General features: G+C 36.1%; 1 protein-coding gene across 1 annotated transcript in view; it reads left to right on the forward strand.

Annotated features, from left to right (window-relative positions):
* The first annotated feature begins 23 nt into the window (after positions 1–23).
* LOC144957702 (centrosomal protein of 192 kDa-like) overlaps positions 24–18,920 on the forward strand; it is a 74,903-nt gene continuing 56,006 nt past the window's right edge. Inside the window, exons 1-6 of the mRNA XM_078889073.1 lie at positions 24–97; positions 13,170–13,264; positions 13,929–13,987; positions 14,193–14,291; positions 15,774–15,810; positions 18,318–18,386. Coding sequence (XP_078745199.1) covers positions 13,177–13,264; positions 13,929–13,987; positions 14,193–14,291; positions 15,774–15,810; positions 18,318–18,386 — 352 coding nt within the window. The 5' untranslated portion in view covers positions 24–97; positions 13,170–13,176. The remainder of the gene's footprint in view (positions 98–13,169; positions 13,265–13,928; positions 13,988–14,192; positions 14,292–15,773; positions 15,811–18,317; positions 18,387–18,920) is intronic.

Raw genomic sequence — 18,920 nt, forward strand, 5'->3', positions numbered from 1 at the left:
TTGTTGAAAAATAATCTGGCAACCCTGGTGACAGAAGGGAAAATTCTCCATTGAGCCAGCAAAAGGCAAAGGGAGTAGATAATTCTTTGAAAATCAGGTAGATCTAATTCTAATAGCTACTGCGTTAAGTTGTTGGACCGAGTTTTTTTGTCATATGGTACAAAATGCGAAAAGATCACGAATGTTAAATTAATTAGGTGAGTAAGATTCACTGTTTGCGCTGAACATTCCCTCTATTTATTTGAGTTTGAGTTGCAGCAGACCAGTGACCAGTCACTGACAACATTCATGAAATTCATGACTTGAACCCCCCCCCCTCAATTAAAAAGAAACTCGAAAAAAAAAACAACTAGAGAGGTGAGCCGGTGTTACCAATACTTAGCTTCTATACCAGGACAAATCATTCGTTTGGACAGAAAAATAAATAAAAAACTTACCGCTTACTGTCAAAATCAAAAGCAGTTTAGATTTGAAGATACATTTGTTTTCTATCAAAAAATATTCGGTACTAGACAATCCATGATGAATTTCAAAAGTTGTGTTTGAAATTATATCCTACATTTTTTCATGATTCATTCCTCGCGAAATCGTGGACGCTTACGTCTGTTTCAATGAGTGCCGTCGCAAACAAAACAAACGTTTTTAAAAAGTTTATTGAGAAAAAGATACGGAAAAAAGTGTCCCTAGATAGGTATGCAATTTGGTGCGTAAAATTAGTTTGTAGAGGATGCGAGACTGTGTGTGTGTGTGAGTATGTGTATGTGTGTCTCTTTCTTTTTTTTTTTTTTTTGGGAGTGCCTACGTACACGGTAACGGGGCATCTAGCCTCAGGATCTATGTACACGTAAACCGGTTTACCGTTGCAACATTCTGTCAGTGATGGTCCTCGCTGTCGTGACCGCGCGCGCTCGTGTGTGTGTGTGTGTGTGTGTGTGTGTGTGTGTGTGTGAGTTTTTTTTTTTTAATGAAAACAATTTTAACCATTAATGGCGAGATTCCATCTTACACTCCCCAAACTCCAGATCTTAGTCTTAATGTTATCATTAAATGACAAGCTTTGCGATTTATAGTTTAATTGAAGCCCGAGTCGAAATACTCTTACTACTGTTTTCTTGGTGGAAACGATTTATTCTGCATAAGCAATCTGGAGAAAAAAAATCAGTGTCACTGTAAAAGGTTAAAATTTCACAAAGTACGCACAGTGAACACCGCTTTAACAATCCTTTGATCTACATCATCAGGCAACCCATTGTTTCTTTCATCTTTTCCCATTCCCCCTTACTATCCCCCCATCCCCCCCCCCCCCTCTCTCTCTCTCTCTCTCTCTCTCTCTCTCTCTCTCTCTCTCTCTCTCTCTCTCTCTCTCTCTCCAGGGATGTAAATCTTTCAGAATTATTAGGATTTCCTATTTTTCAGACATTTTCTAGCTTCCCCAAACAATTTAAATATTTCTTAATACCTCACTACCAACAACTCTTGTGATAAGAGATACTGCTGTACATATAGAGAATTTGTAGTGAATATCCATTTTCAATGTACTGAAACACTTAATTTACACTACTGTTGTGTCAGTTATGATTATACGTGTATTTAACCATTCAACTTATTTCCACGACAGCTTCCGAATTTTAATTCGGAAGTACTAAGGATTGATAGTGTTCGAATTTCCGAATTTTCCTAATTTTAATTCGGAACTAGATTCACATCTGTTGTGAAAACAAGGAGGGTTATTTTTAGTTTACCGGAAGCAAAACATGGGCTGCAGAATCGAAAGTAGAAGATGGTGGATATACATATATCGAGTATTATGACTGAGTTCTGAGTTGTTGTTCCACTTTCTTCCTAAGGCTCAATTGGAATGTATTTCTGTTTCTGTAAGTAATTCCTGTGTGTTGCAATTCATTTCAGTCATAATGAGTCTGAAGATACATTTCCCTTAGCCTTGGTCTTTATGAGAAATTTCTATGGGGTCTCATTTCTGGTTGAGACTGCGACGAATGTTTGACTGTGGTGGGGGAAAAAATCAAATTTGTTTGTTCTCATTGAAAGCTACACCAATAAAGTAAAGGGCTTTTATCACGATTCTAAACCTTATGTAGTATTTTAATTGTAATGTACTTCTTATTGCCTTTGTTATTAGCAGAAGGGTTTGGGGCCTGAGAAAATGATAAATATCGGGAGGTGACCATCTTTCCAATCTCAAAATTGGCCTTAGTAATGATATGGCTGTTGAAATTTGAGTATGAGTTTTTATTATTGTCAGATTCATTTAGTCATTGGGGGTAATATTTTGACCTGAATATAATTTTGATGGCTATAAAAGTTTAGGTGTTGGATTACGTGCAGTGAAAATAAGTTAAGAATTCCAAAATTCTGATTTTTTTCAGTATCCCAAACTAATTTAACCCTGTTTAATCCATAAAGATAAGGATAATACTAAATGGGCACTGATTTAAGCATGAACAACACCAAATAATGGTATTTCCTCCTGACAAAAAGGAGACATAAATCATTAAAATCCATCCATAAACAAAATAATTTAGATTTTATTCTGAGACTTATCACTCAAAAGTCCTAAAAATGTTGTCACAATCACAAGGCCATTTATCACCTCATTCCTGGTGTGTCACTTGGAGTTTAGACTATTGAAATGAGCTCGCAGAATTTCAGAATTTTTTCCAACTTTGCATTTACATCCCTGTCTCTCTCTCTCTCTCTCTCTCTCTCTCTCTCTCTCTCTCTCTCTCTCTCTCTCTCTCTTGTCATATATAGTGTTATCCCTTCCCCTTCCCATCTCAATGTAAAATGAAAACGTTCTGCTGTTTGCAGATACATGTATGATTGTCTTGTTTTCTCTCTCTCACTAGGCTAGGATTAAAAACCAAGACATCAGGTAATGGGTGTCTAATGCCAAAGTATAGATTCTCTCTTTGGCCAATTTAGTCACGCATGTGGCAGCCCAGCTATTTATTATGTTCTGCCTATAACACACAATAAGTGGGATTTTGGGGTGGGTACGAAAGAAATCAAGGTCATAAGTAACCGTGCACAAGAGCTGAATAGGGAATTGGTTTCTGGGGTCTTGCAAATACCAAATATTTTATGGAAAGCTCTTTCGAACTCCAAGACGTCTGGTTTGTTTTGCTATCTTGGAACAAACGAAACAGAGATGTCTTGATATGTGACCGAGTTGTCTGATTTTGTGACCTCGATGTAAGGTTTTGTGACCTAGATGTATCCTTTTGTGTGTGCAAGCCATGCAGGTAAGTACAGCGATAGCTTGCCAGTTGAGGAAAAAAAAGGAAGAAGCAGCGTACCCGCATTCGAAAAACAAAACAAAAAAAAACCTGAAAAAACAAAATAACTTAACCTTTTAAAGGCGAATATCAATCTTACTTGGACCAAAAATAAAATCTTACCGTTTTCATCAAAAGATAAAAAACAAATTACAATTTAAAAATCTGAGCTGTTATATAGGGCAATATCCACCCAAACGTGCTCAAAGCGCTTTTTATCAATATTCTTACTGCTCTTATGGTGGAAACGTTTTTTTTTTTTCTGCGTTAAAAAATAATATAAATGAAGACTTTTATTTGAAAACAAAAAAAATCAGTGTCACTGGCAAAGGGTTAATTGCAGTACTCCTGCATCCTGTGAGACTCCTACGGCACTTGCTAATCATAAAAAAGGAAATAGCAATCAACAATGTTAAGTTGAAAAAGAAAAGAAGAGAAAAAAAGGAGGTGGGGGGGGGGGGGAGGGAGCAAACCCAGTAGCAATTCAAACTTCAAGCTGCGAAATTCGATCATTGACCTAACACCAAATCTTCTTTCATCAAAAGACAAGTAACGGCAAAACGATTATAGACAATTGAAGTCCGAGTTGCTCTCTTGGTGGAAACGCTGTATTCTCCATTAACAATAATAAAGATAAAAGCAAACTATTATCTGAAAGCAAAAAATTAGCTTCGCTGTTAAGGGGTTAAGAACACCTGCCAGCATCCTTATGCTCTACGTCACCAAGGTCACCAAGCGACACGTCTCCCTTTCGTCTTCATGCAACCCCCCCACCCCCACCCTCCACTCTCACGGTGGTGGTGGCGGCGGATAAAAAAAAGACCTTTTTTTCTTTCATTCAATCAACTTGACTGCTGTTGGACCCTAGTCCTCTCTACAAGTACAAGAAATAATACTCATTTTTTTTCTGCTCCAACGAAAATATCTACCCCCCACCGGTCTAATTATTTGTAGCAGACGACAAATTTCTCAAAACGGTCACGTGACACTGTAAAAACAACACAGGAAGTCCATGAAAGCTTATTTACGGCATTTCCTTTGAACCTTGTAAACAACAAAATTTCGTTTTCATTTGACTCAACGGGTCAGATTGGCCGGTATTTTTTTTAACGAACTAAAGTTCTGAAAAATCAAAATGTTTCTTAGAAAGTTGAAAGATGCTAGTTTTTCAAACAGAGGTAGGTTTTTAAAAAAAATATTTATATTTTACGTGAATGCATGCTCAAGGCGAATTGGACGTTCAGCGGAGGTTGGTAGGCCAAAGGCCCACCTCTCTATAGTCATAGAGAGCTGCGCCGGGGTTACCAATACTTAGCTTCCTTACCAGTACCAGGACCAATCATTCGTTTGGACAGAAAAATAAATAAAAAACTTACTGCTTACCGTCAAAAGCAGTTAAGATTTGAAGATGCATTTGTTTTCTATCAAAAAAACATTCGGTACTGGACAATCCTTGATGAATTTCAAAAGTTGTGTTTGAAATTATATCCTAAATATTTTCATGATTCATTCCTCGCGAAATCGTGTGTGTTTACGTCTGTTTACAGTGGTGCCTCGCAAAAAAAAACAAAGGTTTTTAAAAAAGTTTATTGAGAAAAAGATACGGAAAAAAGTGTCCCTAGAAAGATATGCATTTTGGTGCATTAGTGCAGTAAAATTTGGTGCGCAAAATTAGTTCGTAGCGGATGCGAGACTGTGTGTGTGTATGAGTGTGTGTGTGTGTCTCTTTCTTCTTTTTTTTTGGGAGTGCCTACGTACACGGTAACGGGGCATCTAGCCTCAGGATCTACGTACACGTAAACTGGTTTACCGTTGCAACACAAGCAATAGATGGTCCTTGCTGTCGTGACCGCGCGCGCTCGTGTGTGTGTGTGTGTTATTTAAAAAAAAATCAAAACAATTTTAACCATTAATGGCGAGATTCCATCTTACACTCCCCAAACTTCAGATCTTAGTCTTAATGTTATCATTAAAAGACAAGCTTTGCGATTTATAGTTTAATTGAAGCCCGAGTCGAAATATAATAATAATAATAATAATAATAATACTTTATTGCATCCCAAAAAGGAAATTTTTTGTACAGACGTGTTATAATTTACACATAAGATAAAAATACAATGGAAATAGGATGTATATATATAAAAAAGGAGCAGCTCTATAACCAGAGCTGCGCTTTATAATATGAATAATTTCAAACACTGTAAAATAGTTAAAACTGTCACTATAAATTGAAAATTGAAAAGATTGCAAAACAAATAAATTAATAAATTAATATTTATATTTTTTTAAAGTAAAAATGAGAAATAATTATATAAAATGATTATTGCTTGTTGTTATAAAGCCTAATACTGGACGGCAGAAAAGATTTTCGGTGTCTCTCTGTTTTCGTTGAAATAGAGAAAGGGCAACCACTTCTTTCTGACATAATAATTGATGGTCTTAGTGGATGATACTGGTCATTTAATATTTTAGTTATTTTATTTATACAAAATTTCTCGTATAAAAGATCTACATCGTCAACATCATTTATATAGCGTTTAATGGATTTTTTAATATTTGAATTTATTTTGTTCCTTTCCACTGCTAAGCAATTGCCTCCCCAAGCTGTTATACAAAATGACAAAACACTTTCGATGACTGCTCTATAAAATAATGTGCAGAGGGTTTTATCTATTCTAAACTGAGAGAGTTTTGATAAAAAATATGTACGTCTGCACATCTTATGCCTAATTATTTTCAAGTGTTCATCCCACTTGAGCCTGTCATCAATCGTTACACCAAGGTATTTGTAGTGAGGAACTCGCTGGACGAATTGGTCCTTTAATTTTAACGGTTCTATCGGTTCCTTCACTCTCCTAAAGTCAATCACTAGCTCCTTTGTCTTGCTTATGTTAAGCTCTAGGTGGTGGGCATCACACCAAGACACAAATCTATCAATTTCTTGCCTATAAGCCACTTCGTTGCCATTTGTTATGAGGCCTTGAAGAGCGGTGTCATCTGCAAACTTTATTAAAGGTACACTCAGGTTTTGACTTCTACAGTCATTCGTGTATATTGTGAATAATACAGGGGACAATACACAACCCTGAGGAGCACCAGTATTTGTAGTTATACAGGAAGATTTGTTTTGTCCTAATTGAACATATTGTGCTCTCTCCGTAAGAAATTCGAGCACCCAAGCAATTATATACTTGTTTAAATTCAGACTAGTCAATTTTTGAACAACCAACTGAGGTTGCATTGTATTGAACGCTGAAGAAAAATCTGCAAAAAGCAATCTGCAATAGCTCCTAGCGTGATCTAGATGCCTGTAGATGTTGTTTGTAAACAGCAAAATGGCATCCTCTACGCCACGTCCTGGTTTGTAAGCAAATTGATGACTATCACTCAATGGCATAAACTGATTCCTAATTTTAACAAGAACAAGTTTTTCTAAAGATTTCATGACTATTGAAGTCAGTGCAACAGGTCTGAGATCGTTCATAGTTTCAAGTTTTTCTTTTTTTGGAACAGGAATAATTTTTGAAGTTTTCCAAATTTCAGGGATCGAAACGCATTGGAGGGACCAGTTAAAAATATGTGTATAAATGGGGAAAGCTGGTGGGCACATTCCTTTAATAGTTTTCCTTTCAATCCATCCGGCCCAGCAGCCTTCCTCTCGTTTAGTTTCGAAAATACGAATCTCGTTTCCTCTTCACTGACCTCAATAGTCATTTCATCTTCCAAAGCCCTGTCTAATTTATGTTTTTCATTTTCAATATCAAATTTGTTTGCTGTGTCGAAACGTGAATAAAATTTATTTAAAGTTTCAATTTCGATATCTTCTGATATAATCGTGGGCTTTGGATTATAGTTCACAGCAGTTTTAAGCCCCCGCCACGTGTCCCGTATATCCCCAGAAGAAAAGCATTTTTCAATTTTATTTTTGTACTTATCTCTACAACTAGATATTACCCTCTTTATCTCTTTTTGTTTTGTTTTCAGATCTTTTTTGTTTCCACTAGTATAGAGAGTTTTCTTTTGGTTCAATAAAAGTTTTAGATCTTTTGTTATCCAAGGCTTGTTGTTAGGATAATATTTTATTTCTTTTTTACAAGACACTAGCTGTTCACAGAATTTTAAATACTCACTCACACAGTCATTCAGCTCATCCACACTATCACATGATTCGATAAAAACATTCCAGTCAGTGCATTCAAAACAACCACGCAAATCTTCACACACACTTCCGTTCCAGATCTGTACACTTTTCTTTACTGGTTTTACACGTTTAAATATACTCTTACAACTGCTCTCTTGGTGGAAACGATTCTGCATAAGCAATCTGAAGAAAAAAATCAGTGCTCAAAACGCTTTTTATCAATATTCTTACTGCTCTTATGGTGGAAACGTTTTTTTTTTCTGCGTTAAAAAAATAATATAAATGAAGACTATTATTTGAAAACGAAAAAAATCAGTGTCACTGGCAAAGGGTTAATTGCAGTACTCCTGCATCCTGTGAGACTCCTACAGCACTTGCTAATCATAAAAAAGGAAATAGCAATCAACAATACTAAGTTGAAAAAAAAAAGGAGGGGGGGGGGGGGGGGAGCAAACCTAGTAGCAATGCAACCTTGTAGCGGCGAAATTCGATCTTTGACCTAACACCAAATCTTCTACCATCAAAAGACAAGTAACGGCAAAACGATTATAGACAATTGAAGTCCGAGTTGCGATAGTCTGACTGCTCTCTTGGTGGAAACGCTGTATTGCCCGTTAACAATAATAATAAAGATAAAAGCAAACTTCGCTGTTAAGGGGTTAAGAACACCTGCAAGAATCCTTGACATGCTCTACGTCACCAAGGTCACCAAGCGACACATCTCCCTTTCATCTACATGCACCCCCCCCCCCCCATCCACTCTCTCAAGGTGGTGGTGGCGACGGATAAAAAAGGCCAATCAACTTGACTGCTGTTGGACCCTAGGCCTCTCTACAAGTACAAGAAATAATACTCACTTTTTTTCTGCTCCAACGAAAATATCTACCCCCCCCCCCCCCCCCCCCCGTCTAATTATTTGTAGCAGACGACAAATTTCTCAAAACAGTCACGTGACACTGTAAAAACAAGACAGGGAGTCCATGAAAGCTTATTTACGGCATTTCCTTTGAACCGTGTAAACATCAAAATTTCGTTTTCATTCGACTCAACGGGTCAGATTGGCCGGCATTTTTTAACGAACTAAAGTTCTGAAAAATCAAAATGTTTCTTAGAAAGTTGAAAGATGCTAGTTTTTGAAACAGAGGTAGGTTTTTAAAAAAAATCTTTATATTTTACGTGAATGCATGCTCAAGGCAAGTTGGAAGTTCAGCGGAGGTTGGTAGGCCAAAGGCCCACCTCTCTACACCTGTCTGGGCCTGGGGATAACGAAAATTCGTTATCCCCAGACACATATTTGAAACTCCGCTCTTTTAAACAATTATCCACATTCCAGAATATGGAATGTTTCCAAATGCACATAGAAATAAGGAAAGTTAATAAAATATCTATAAAAACATAAAATTAACCAACATTAAATCAGTTGTTACTACATATACACAATATGCGTCGACTTCGAGGTGGGTGTCATGGCCGAATGGTTTAGTCATCTGCCCTGGAAGTTTTACCAGAATCGACGTTGTGCAGGCCTGTAAATTTTCCGACAATTGTCGGAATTCCGACAGTACGAATTTGCTCTATAAATTCTGACATTAAAAAAAATAAAAATAAATTTATTAAAAAAAAATAAATTATATAACAAAATTATATATTCGTTACGTCAAAAGACAGAAGCAACTAAAAAGAAAATAAAAGTGTTTTATTTTGTGCCTCGACAAGAGTCTATTAAAAAAAACAAGCATTGTACTTACCTCGTCAAAGACAAAACAAACCAGACAGCATTCCATCTTGTCAATAATTATCACCACCTCCACACTCCCCGGACGTGTACGTATTCACTGCCTACTGTCTGCCCACAAACTGTGTGTCTGCCCGCATGTAGCTAGCTAGTGTCGGTCGGTGGCGTTCGTGAGTCGTCGATAACACACAACGTAGTCAGTAATCAACTAACACACATAAGGTGTTGGGGACCGGGGCATTTCTTTCTATTTTGCTACCGACACACACGTCGTTCCGTTCTTCTTTTTTCAGTTCAGTTCATTATCTCTATCCGGTTGCAAGTGAACCGGAAAAATATGAATGCGAAAAAAATATTTTTCTTCGAATGAAAAGTTGAATGAATGCTTATATCGGAAGTTTTCGCTCCTTTGGCCTACGACCGATTCTCTTTTCCTCTATTCTCGCACAACGGTAGTTTTTCAGTTATTTATTAATTCAATTATTCTTCCTATTCAATATGCCTGAAGTATTTTTAGATCGCAGTTGTGACTTACTTCTTACCTTAGAAGGTGTTAAAAATAAATTTAAATGGTCATGGCTTGAAGAACAAGACACCAATGGCGATTTCTTCTCTTGCTATGTTAGGAAAATTGAGGCACTGGGAATGGCATTTGTGTCATATCTGGGTTGTGTTGTTAATCCATTTTTTGGCTTGGTTGGTCTATTTTCGCATCCTCGAAAAGTTCAATTTTTTCACCAACCATTTACAGGCCTGAAACGATCATGGTTACGCAAAGTTTTGTGTGTTGGTCCGTAGTACTTCCAGATGGCAATGTTGTGAACTCCTTAGCCAAGCGCATACTGTCTATAGTTTAGTGAGAATTACTCACAAATATGGATGCAAACAACAGCAAAGGCCTGATTAACGTCATCTTCGTTCTTCTTTAGATAGAATGACGTTGACGTCAGTCGGGTCTTTGTTATTTTTTTTTTGCCATCCGCGTTTGTGAATAATTTTCTCTAGACTGTATTTACCAGACTATAAACTTTTTAGGTTACACATAGTTTTGTGTGTTGGTCCGTTATACTTCCGGATGGCAATGTTGTGAGCTTCTTAGCCAAGCGCATACTATCTATAAAATGTAGCAAGCAATTTTGACTGTGGGTGAGTTTGTCTGGACCCACACCCCCATGATGTGCAGAGAGGTCACTTGCCGGTAGCTTGGGTTGTGTTGTTAATCCACTTTTTTGGTTTGGTTGGTCTATTTTCGCATCCTCGAAAAGTTCAATTTTTTTACCAACCATTTACAGGCCTGGTTGTGGGTTCGAATCCTGGTTCCAATTCCGTCTTCTTTTTACAGAACGTTGCAAGGGATAAATGTCCCATCCATCCTCCCCCCACCTCTTTTTTTTTTTTTGTGTGCGAGTCTATTCTTTTCTCCTTTTTCTTTGGCCTTTTGTTCCGTTTCTGAACATGAATTTCTTAAAATTGTTTTTATTTTTTAAAAATTATTGTTTGTTTTTTTCTCCTCTATCTGACCTTTTGGCTGCTCTCTGAATATTTCTGTTTGTTTGCTTTTAAATTTTTTATTCTTTTTATACACTTTTTGAGATCGGAGTGGGGACGAATATGACAATTTGCTAGAAACTAGAAAGGAACCAAGAGAGAGAGACAGAGTTTTTAAAAAAAAAAAGAGGTGGGGGGAGGATGGATGGGACATTTATCCCTTGCAACGTTCTGTAAAAAGAAGACGGAATTTAAAAGAAAAAAAAAAAGTGGCGGAACCAGGATTTGAACCCACAATGTCAATTCTGGTAAAACTTCCAGGGCAGACAACTAAACCATTCGGCCATGACACCCACTTCGAAGTCGACGCATATTGTGTATATGTAGTAACAACTGTTGGTTAATTTTATGTTTTTAGAGATATTTTATTAACTTTCCTTATTTCTATATGTGCATTTGGAAACATTCCATATTCTGGAATGTGGATAATTGTTTAAAAGAGCGGAGTTTCAATTATGTGTCTGGGAATAACGAAATTTCGTTATCCTTCATTATCCCCAGATCTGGGGATAACGAATTTTCATTATCCCCAGACAGGTGTCTGGGGATAATGACAGCCATAGTTATAGCCTATACTAAAATCTATAGTCTAACTAAGTCTAAGTTTATCACAATCTCAAATTGATGAATCAATTGAAATTGAATAATTAAGTTCAATAGAAATAATAATAAGTCTAACTAGGATCGAAATTCTACTTACGATATATTTAGGCATATTTCATTAAATTCAAATTTAAAATGATTGTGATTGACTGAATCTGTGTCTCGCTTGGTTAAATGGAAATCGAAGTGGCTAGCCATACTGACTGAAGGACGGCTAGACTGGTAGGCTAGATTCGCCAATGCCAATAAAAAGCAGCTGTTGTCAAGTCTGCTCCTAGTCTGTGGTGATGCATGCCGAACATTACTATACTATAGTTTATCTCAAATTTAATAAAAGTTCAATTGTCAGTGTCAATATCAATAGGAGGTACCTAATTAGTCTAGCTAGGATCAAATTTCTACTTACGAGATAAGACTTATTTAGGCACATTTCATTAAATTCAAATTTAAAATGTCTGGCTGAATCTGTCTTAGTTCTCCCATTCATCTATTCACGAGTTATCATTTGTGAGCTGCTGGCTAAAACATGGCTGGGGTTAAATTGAAATATCTCTGGTGTATCTTTACAGTGCAACATGCGTTCGTCAAACACGCATTCGACAAATTCACTGATTCAATGAACAAGGTCAAAATTCCCAAATTATGTCCTTCATTGTCTTAGTAATTTCTTCTCGGTGTCCACGAACGGTTTCACGGCATGATTTCGTTGATCTAAACTGGGACTTAGGGCCAAATTACTGGCCGCTAAGAGAGAGAGAGAAGAGCAAGTTGGGTTGTCCTTCACGATGCATATCAATTCAATGATGTTAAGATGGAGGGTTTTCTATCAGATTGTTCACAGTGATGATGATCTTCCGCGGATCCATGGAATTCTGAAATTTTGGGATTTTCTCAAAAGTTTTCAGCCGATTTTGCCATGTCAGATATTTTCCTCTGATAAAAGTTCAGGTCAAGTGATGGATTCATGAAAAAATCACCATTGCGTCTTGAGACATATTTTGACACTTTTGCTCAAATGCATGAATTTTGGCGACACTCATTTTTATCACGTCAATCTAGACAAACTGGTGCCAGACACAAGGCAGTTGATGGTCGAAAAGGAAAAGGGTGGTGGAGTGAGTAAATCAGTCTAGATTTTATTTGTAAGTAGGTCAAGTGGGGTAGTACAGTTATAGATGTGTTCAAAAAGAAAATTGTTATCAATTCCCCCCTGATTAGAACAACAAAACACCATCACAATTAGACCTCTCTCTCTCTCTCTCTCTCTCTCTCTCTCTCTCTCTCTCTCTTTCTCTCTCTCTCTTTCTCTCTCTCTCTCTCTCTCTCTCTCTCTCTCTCTCTCTCTCTCTTTTTCACTCCTTCTCTTTCTCTCTCACTTTATTTTTTATCACTCACTCTCTCTTTCTGTTTTTCTCTTTCTATCTTTTCCTTATCATATGTCACTCTCAACCATTCTATCAATTTTCATGTTAACTTTATAAGAGAGACAATATTAATTTATTACAATTATAAGGGGTGATCAACGTAGCAACAAAGATAAAACAAGTAAAAACAAATACTCTCAGGCCTTTTGACCAAAAGTTAGCTTAAAATCTCTTGGATAGAAGGTACATATGTCTTTAAGATTGTTTTAAGGAAAGGACGATTCATTAAAACTTAATATTAATATTAAGTTATTGTTAAGAATTGGTGTACACTAAAAGTAGTGATATATAAATATAATAAACTGATAGTTTATATTATGATTTGACCGATGGACCGATACATTTTCATTTACCTCCTTTTTGGCAAATTGCCATTATCATCACTGTATACAACCAAGTATTTCTGAATTTGTCTTCTACAGAGTTATCATGGCAGCAAAGGGATATAATCCTTTTGATGATGTATCATATGACTTAGGCGATGAAGGTATTGATGACGATGAGTTCATAAGTGATGGTGAGCTGTTTGATTTTATAATTCCATTCAATGCTATTGTTGAGTTAAATGTCACCATTTGAAAATATGTGGGCAGTCACAATTGTCCAAAACTGACTGTCACTGGATTGCAAATGTGACCCAACTGAATCATTCTGGTGTTGTGTTCTGTGAACTAGATGAAGAAAGTTGAGCTCAAAATCAGAATCGGGAAATGAAATCTTTCTGAGCTTCGGAAACAACTCTCAATCCCCAATGAAGGCATTTGTATTTATTAAAGTATGATTTTATTTAAAAATTCAATTTCAAGGAACAAATTCACCTCGACATATTACCGTTTTGAGCAGATTGGTCTAAAATGAGTTTATTTTAGCCTGATGAGTCAGTCTACATGGAAAAGACAATTTCAACGTATGTGTAGATTTTCACAATGGTTACTATTTAAATGGCCATTTTGCCTCAATGGTTTCTGTGGTGAAATGCAATTATTTTGATAAAAATCATCTGTCTGTTTGCCTTCTCTGGAAGAATCTTGTTTTAAAGGTTGGTGACAGTAATCACACAAGCTTGTGCGTTTACTTGTCCTCGCATTGAATTTTGTAATTCTAATGACAGGAATACTTATGGCATTTCTGATTTCCTCATTTCCAGTTTTATAAGAAAATATTTGTTTTTCTTTTGACAGAGGCTGCTGTAGCAGAATTGATTGAAGCAGACAACCGTGACGTTTATATCTTTGGTGATGTAAGTCTTTAAATAACTAAGTCATTAAAAGATCATATGCCTGCCTTGAATTCCTCCATCCCCTTTTCTTTCTTATCCAAACAGAAAAATGTAGTTGAAGTTTGCTTTCTCTTTGGGAAAAGAGTAGAAAATTGGAGTAAACCTTTGCTTAACTGAGATGCAGAAATAGATATACAAGTTTATTTTATTGAAATTTTCATTCCAGACTACAGTCGTTGGACGCAATCCAGATGAAACATTCCAAAATATGACCATTGGGCAATATATTCGTCAAGGCTCGACTGACATATCCTTTCTACAACAGGTAGGATTATCAATGATTTTCCAAAATGAAACCGAGAAACCACTTCATGAATAACATTCAGATAACTTATTTTTCAATTTTGAGATCCAGAAATTGTAATATCATCATTCTCTTTTCCACAACCACTTTTAATACTTTTCGATTCGTTGCCGTTCAAATTAGGATTAGATAATCATGATAACCTAATAGAAATATCCTTTCCAATAACTTAACCCCTACTCCATCCTGCTCCCTGTGCACTCAAATAAAAGACTGATGAACAACAAATCATCAAGAACATGTAAATCGTTAATGACTAGTAAAACTTTTTAAAAGATGAAAGAGTGCCAGACAAGGCAAAAAGAAATATACAAGCAAAATACAGCTAGTCTTGACTGTCAATTGTGCCATAGACCTGCTTACCAATCAGATCTGCTACCATTACATCCTTTTAGGACAACCGCACTAGCCCTCTGTTATTCATCAGCCGAATGCGCCTAACTAGTCTGGGCAAGATCTTGCCATGCCAAAAAGATTGACTCTGAGCTACATAACACCTGCCGGATCATTACTGGTAACTTGAAACTGACTGCAGTTCCAGTCCTCCATCGGCTGGCTAGCATTGCACCTCCCCACTGCTTCCAAAGCCCAGAAATTTAAATAGGAAATGGACCCAAGCACCCCCTCCATGACCACAATCCAAGGGCAAGAAGACTGAAGTCGAGAAAGAGCTTCATGTCGGAAGAATGCATCAACCCTGACCATGCATCTGTATACAGACTTTCCCATGGAGGGAATGGGACAATCATGCAGATGAAGCCGTTGAAGATCCGAGAGAAGAACTGCCCTACGGAACTGAGCTCCCCAGGAATGAATGGGTAACACTGAACAGAGCACAGGCAAAAATTGGGAAAACAGCTGGAAGCATGAAAAAGTGGGGGCTAGCTGAGACTAGCTTGTGTACATGTGGATGCCCAGAGCAGACGATGGAGCACATCCTTAGAGAATGCCAGGATGGGCCCGGATGCACTGACCATGACCCAAGTCTGCTCCACAGATGCTGTGGAGTGGGTTCGGTGTTGAAGCGACAAGCTATGATGATGACCATAACATCACAGGTTACTGGAAAATTGGGATAATTTAATGCTAATGTTTTTAAGAAGAGTACATTTTCTACTGTGACTCTTCTCTGCATCATTACAAACATTGAACATGAGAGGGTGAATACAAGGACTTGTGAGTTTGCTGTATTTTTTTAATGTCTTCAAGATACGGAAGTAAACATTTTTTGAGCATGCACAGGTGTGAGATAAAAAAACAAAAAACTGGAAAGTTATCTATGGAACTGCCATGCAAATCAGAAAGAAAAAGACAAGAAAAGATCTTCCCACACAATCAACTGGATTGGGGATTAAATCGTGGACTTCCTGATGACTGTTGTGATGTGCACATAGGTTACACATAGGTTCTTTATATAATAATGATTTATTTCTATTTCCTTAGGTTGGTGAAGGTGTCCTGACAGACAGTTCTGTGCCTGGTGAGTAAAGTATTTTTGTTGGAAAAGTAGACTGGGTAGCAATGCAGAGTTGAAAGATTTGTCACCGGAACTTATTTTTAAAAAAAAGAAAAAATATTTTTTTGGGATGTCATTTTTGCTGGAGCACCATAAATTGCTCAATAGTTTTCAGTTATTTTGTGTAGGTCATTGTTTTTTTGTTTTTTTTCTTTTTAAAAACTACAGAAAACTTTATGATTTTTATCATTTTATGACGTAGACTATTTTTTTTTCACATACAGTAGAATTGATTCAGTGTAGCATTGCTGTAATGTGTTCTGTTCTCAGTTTATATTTTTCCCTTTGTAAACTTTTTGCATTTTGTAAAAAAAAATTTTTTTTTTTTCAAATCCCAGTTGATTTTCAAATCGGTTTTTCTCCTTCCATCAAATGCTATAATGATGTCAAGATATTTGAATTCATATATTTGATCTATTTCTTCTTTTATGTCATTGTTACATGCAGGTATCATTTTTTTTTTTTTTAATGTTACCACATTTCTATTTCTTCTCATCCTTTATCTTCTTAACCACCATTCTCACTAGACTGGGGATTACAGTCCATATAGATTCTTTTTGGGGGAGTAGATAATGAGTTCCCTATATGGCCATGTCAATCATGTAGACATCCTTTGATGATATAAGCCTACTCTTTGATATCTGTAGTCGCCTTTTCGTTTTCTACGGTCACTCATGGCTAAACTCTGCCCAGAAACGATTTCATAGGTCCGTCCACCACCAAATTTCAAACTTTTGTTCTCGTGAGTTCATAAGTTTTTTGACCGAAGAACGATTGGCTACTGAACGTCTTGACCCTTCAACGATTGGTCGTTCTGGCAGCTCACGTGTCAACAGCCGTCAACAATGAATTGAATCATCGTCGATGCAGTGGAAGACGTCCATGGAATAGTTGCGTCACATCGCCACGTTGTTGAATAAATTATCCAGGCATGGTCGATTGGTTAAAAAAGCCAAATTATGTTCTAGTTACATTTGAAACAAACAAAGTATATCACTGATCTCGTCTCTTTGAGATATAAAGAATGATATAAAAATCAAGAAAATCGGCCGACAAATAAAAAAGTTGCTAAAAAATGCTAAAATAAACAAAAGCAATTTTTAAAATCAAATTTATTCGTAAAACAGTTGGTTTTCAACCGATTTTTATGAAACAAAGACCAATGTACTTCTTTTTTCAAGCTGATTTCAGCAATGTGACTTTCAAATTCCTCAGAATTATATTTTTTACTTTTAGATTTTAGCTTTTAGGCCTACTCCATAAGGTGTTATATTCCTTGCATAACAATAGCGTAATACATCGACGGGGAGAAGCTGGATAGATAGCCTGTGATTGGTCGAAGACTTTGAGATGCTTGATTCACAATTCTACACGAACGGACCCCGGCGGTCTATCAAAGAGGTGTAACAAATTTATTTACCGACTATTTTTCTTGGTGCTAAAATTACAAAGTAATAATTTCGCATCAGAAAAAATAACTCTGAAGTTCCTATCTCTTTATTACAATAAAATTGATACCTCGAATGACAAAATCGACCCACAAATAAGGGAGTTATAAATTATTTATAATATTTTTAAAAGTTTACAATAATGGTCTTCAAAGTCATTTTTCATCACCAAAGTCGTAATTTTTTACCGATTTTTACCAAACAAAGTGCAATGTCAATGATTTTCACCCGCAAATAAAATAGGATTTAAATCGCAATTTCTGAAACGTATTTTCTTTTCTGTCGGCAAATTTATAAAAATCAAAGCTGAAAACACCCTGCGGCAGTGACAGGGCCTGTCATTTCCTTCACAACGATTGGATTTTACTTACTGAGGCCAGTCTTAACTACCCCGCCCATGAATATTATGCCGTTGTCGGTTTTTGTCGGGTTGAATCTTAAAGAGTTAAAAGAGAAACATTCAAGGACCAAAAACTGGGTGGGGTTACTGACGTCCCATAGCGGACAGGGAGGCACTTACTGTTTCTTCTATCCCCTTATATATATTTTCCAACATACTTTCTGTCTTTGACTTGAAATGAAATTACTTGGTTTTGTCCTGGCCCTGGCTGGAGTCTTGGCTGGGAGGGAAGCAGTCAAATGTATAGTTATTGTTTTAGGAGATGATATTTTTTTCATTGTAAATCAGCTCTCTTTTATTTTAAACATGATTTGTAAACATTTGAGTGTATTCCTTTTAGTGGGATCTTGTGCTTGTGTCTGGGTGCGACTTTTAGGTGATCTCAAACTAAGTACACTGTGTTCTCTTGGAATCTACATCTTTTCCCTATTTGAACCATTCCTCTTTGTCTTACTTTTTTCTCAAGTCCTGTAATTGCACATCTAGAATGTCTTTACTTTCCAAGTTTCTTCCTTTTTACTGATATGATCTAAATGTGTTGCAAAAGACGTAAAACTCTTATTAAAAAAAACAAGGACCAAAAAAAATAATTTTATCTGTTTATTTCACTATTTATTTACCAGAGCTTGTTCCAATAAGTGATCAAGATGAAATTGATCCAGGGTCTTTCAGTGTCGATGATGATGACTGGGGTAAGTATGTTTTATTGCAGGTCTTATATACATACATGCCGAATCTTACGAATTTTTCGTAACTTTACGAATTTTAGACAAATTTCATGGCCAAATACGAAATTTTATGGAAAATTACGAATTTTTAATTCCTAGTAATACTTAAATGATAGTAATAATAATAATAATAATAATAATAATAATAATAATAATAATAATAATAATAATAATAATAATGCTAAGAAGAAGAAGAAGTACAAAAAAAAACAAACTACTACTACTATTACTATTTTACTATAATAATGATGATAATAATAATAATAATAATAATAATAATAATAATAATAATAATAATAATAATAATAATAATAATAATAATAATATTGTGGTTGTTCATACACAATTTCAGAAATTACGAATTTACTTGTCAAATTACTAAAATTGACATTAAAATTACTAAATTTGAAGTTTTCAATTTGGCAAGTCTGTATATATACAGTACAGTCAAACATTGATGCGAAAACTACCACCAGTACTACAATCTCTACCATTAGG

Source organism: Berghia stephanieae, chromosome 12, assembly GCF_034508935.2.
Source record: "Berghia stephanieae isolate SIO BIC M18660-M18661 chromosome 12, UCSD_Bste_1.3, whole genome shotgun sequence".
Lineage (NCBI taxonomy): Eukaryota > Metazoa > Mollusca > Gastropoda > Nudibranchia > Aeolidiidae > Berghia > Berghia stephanieae.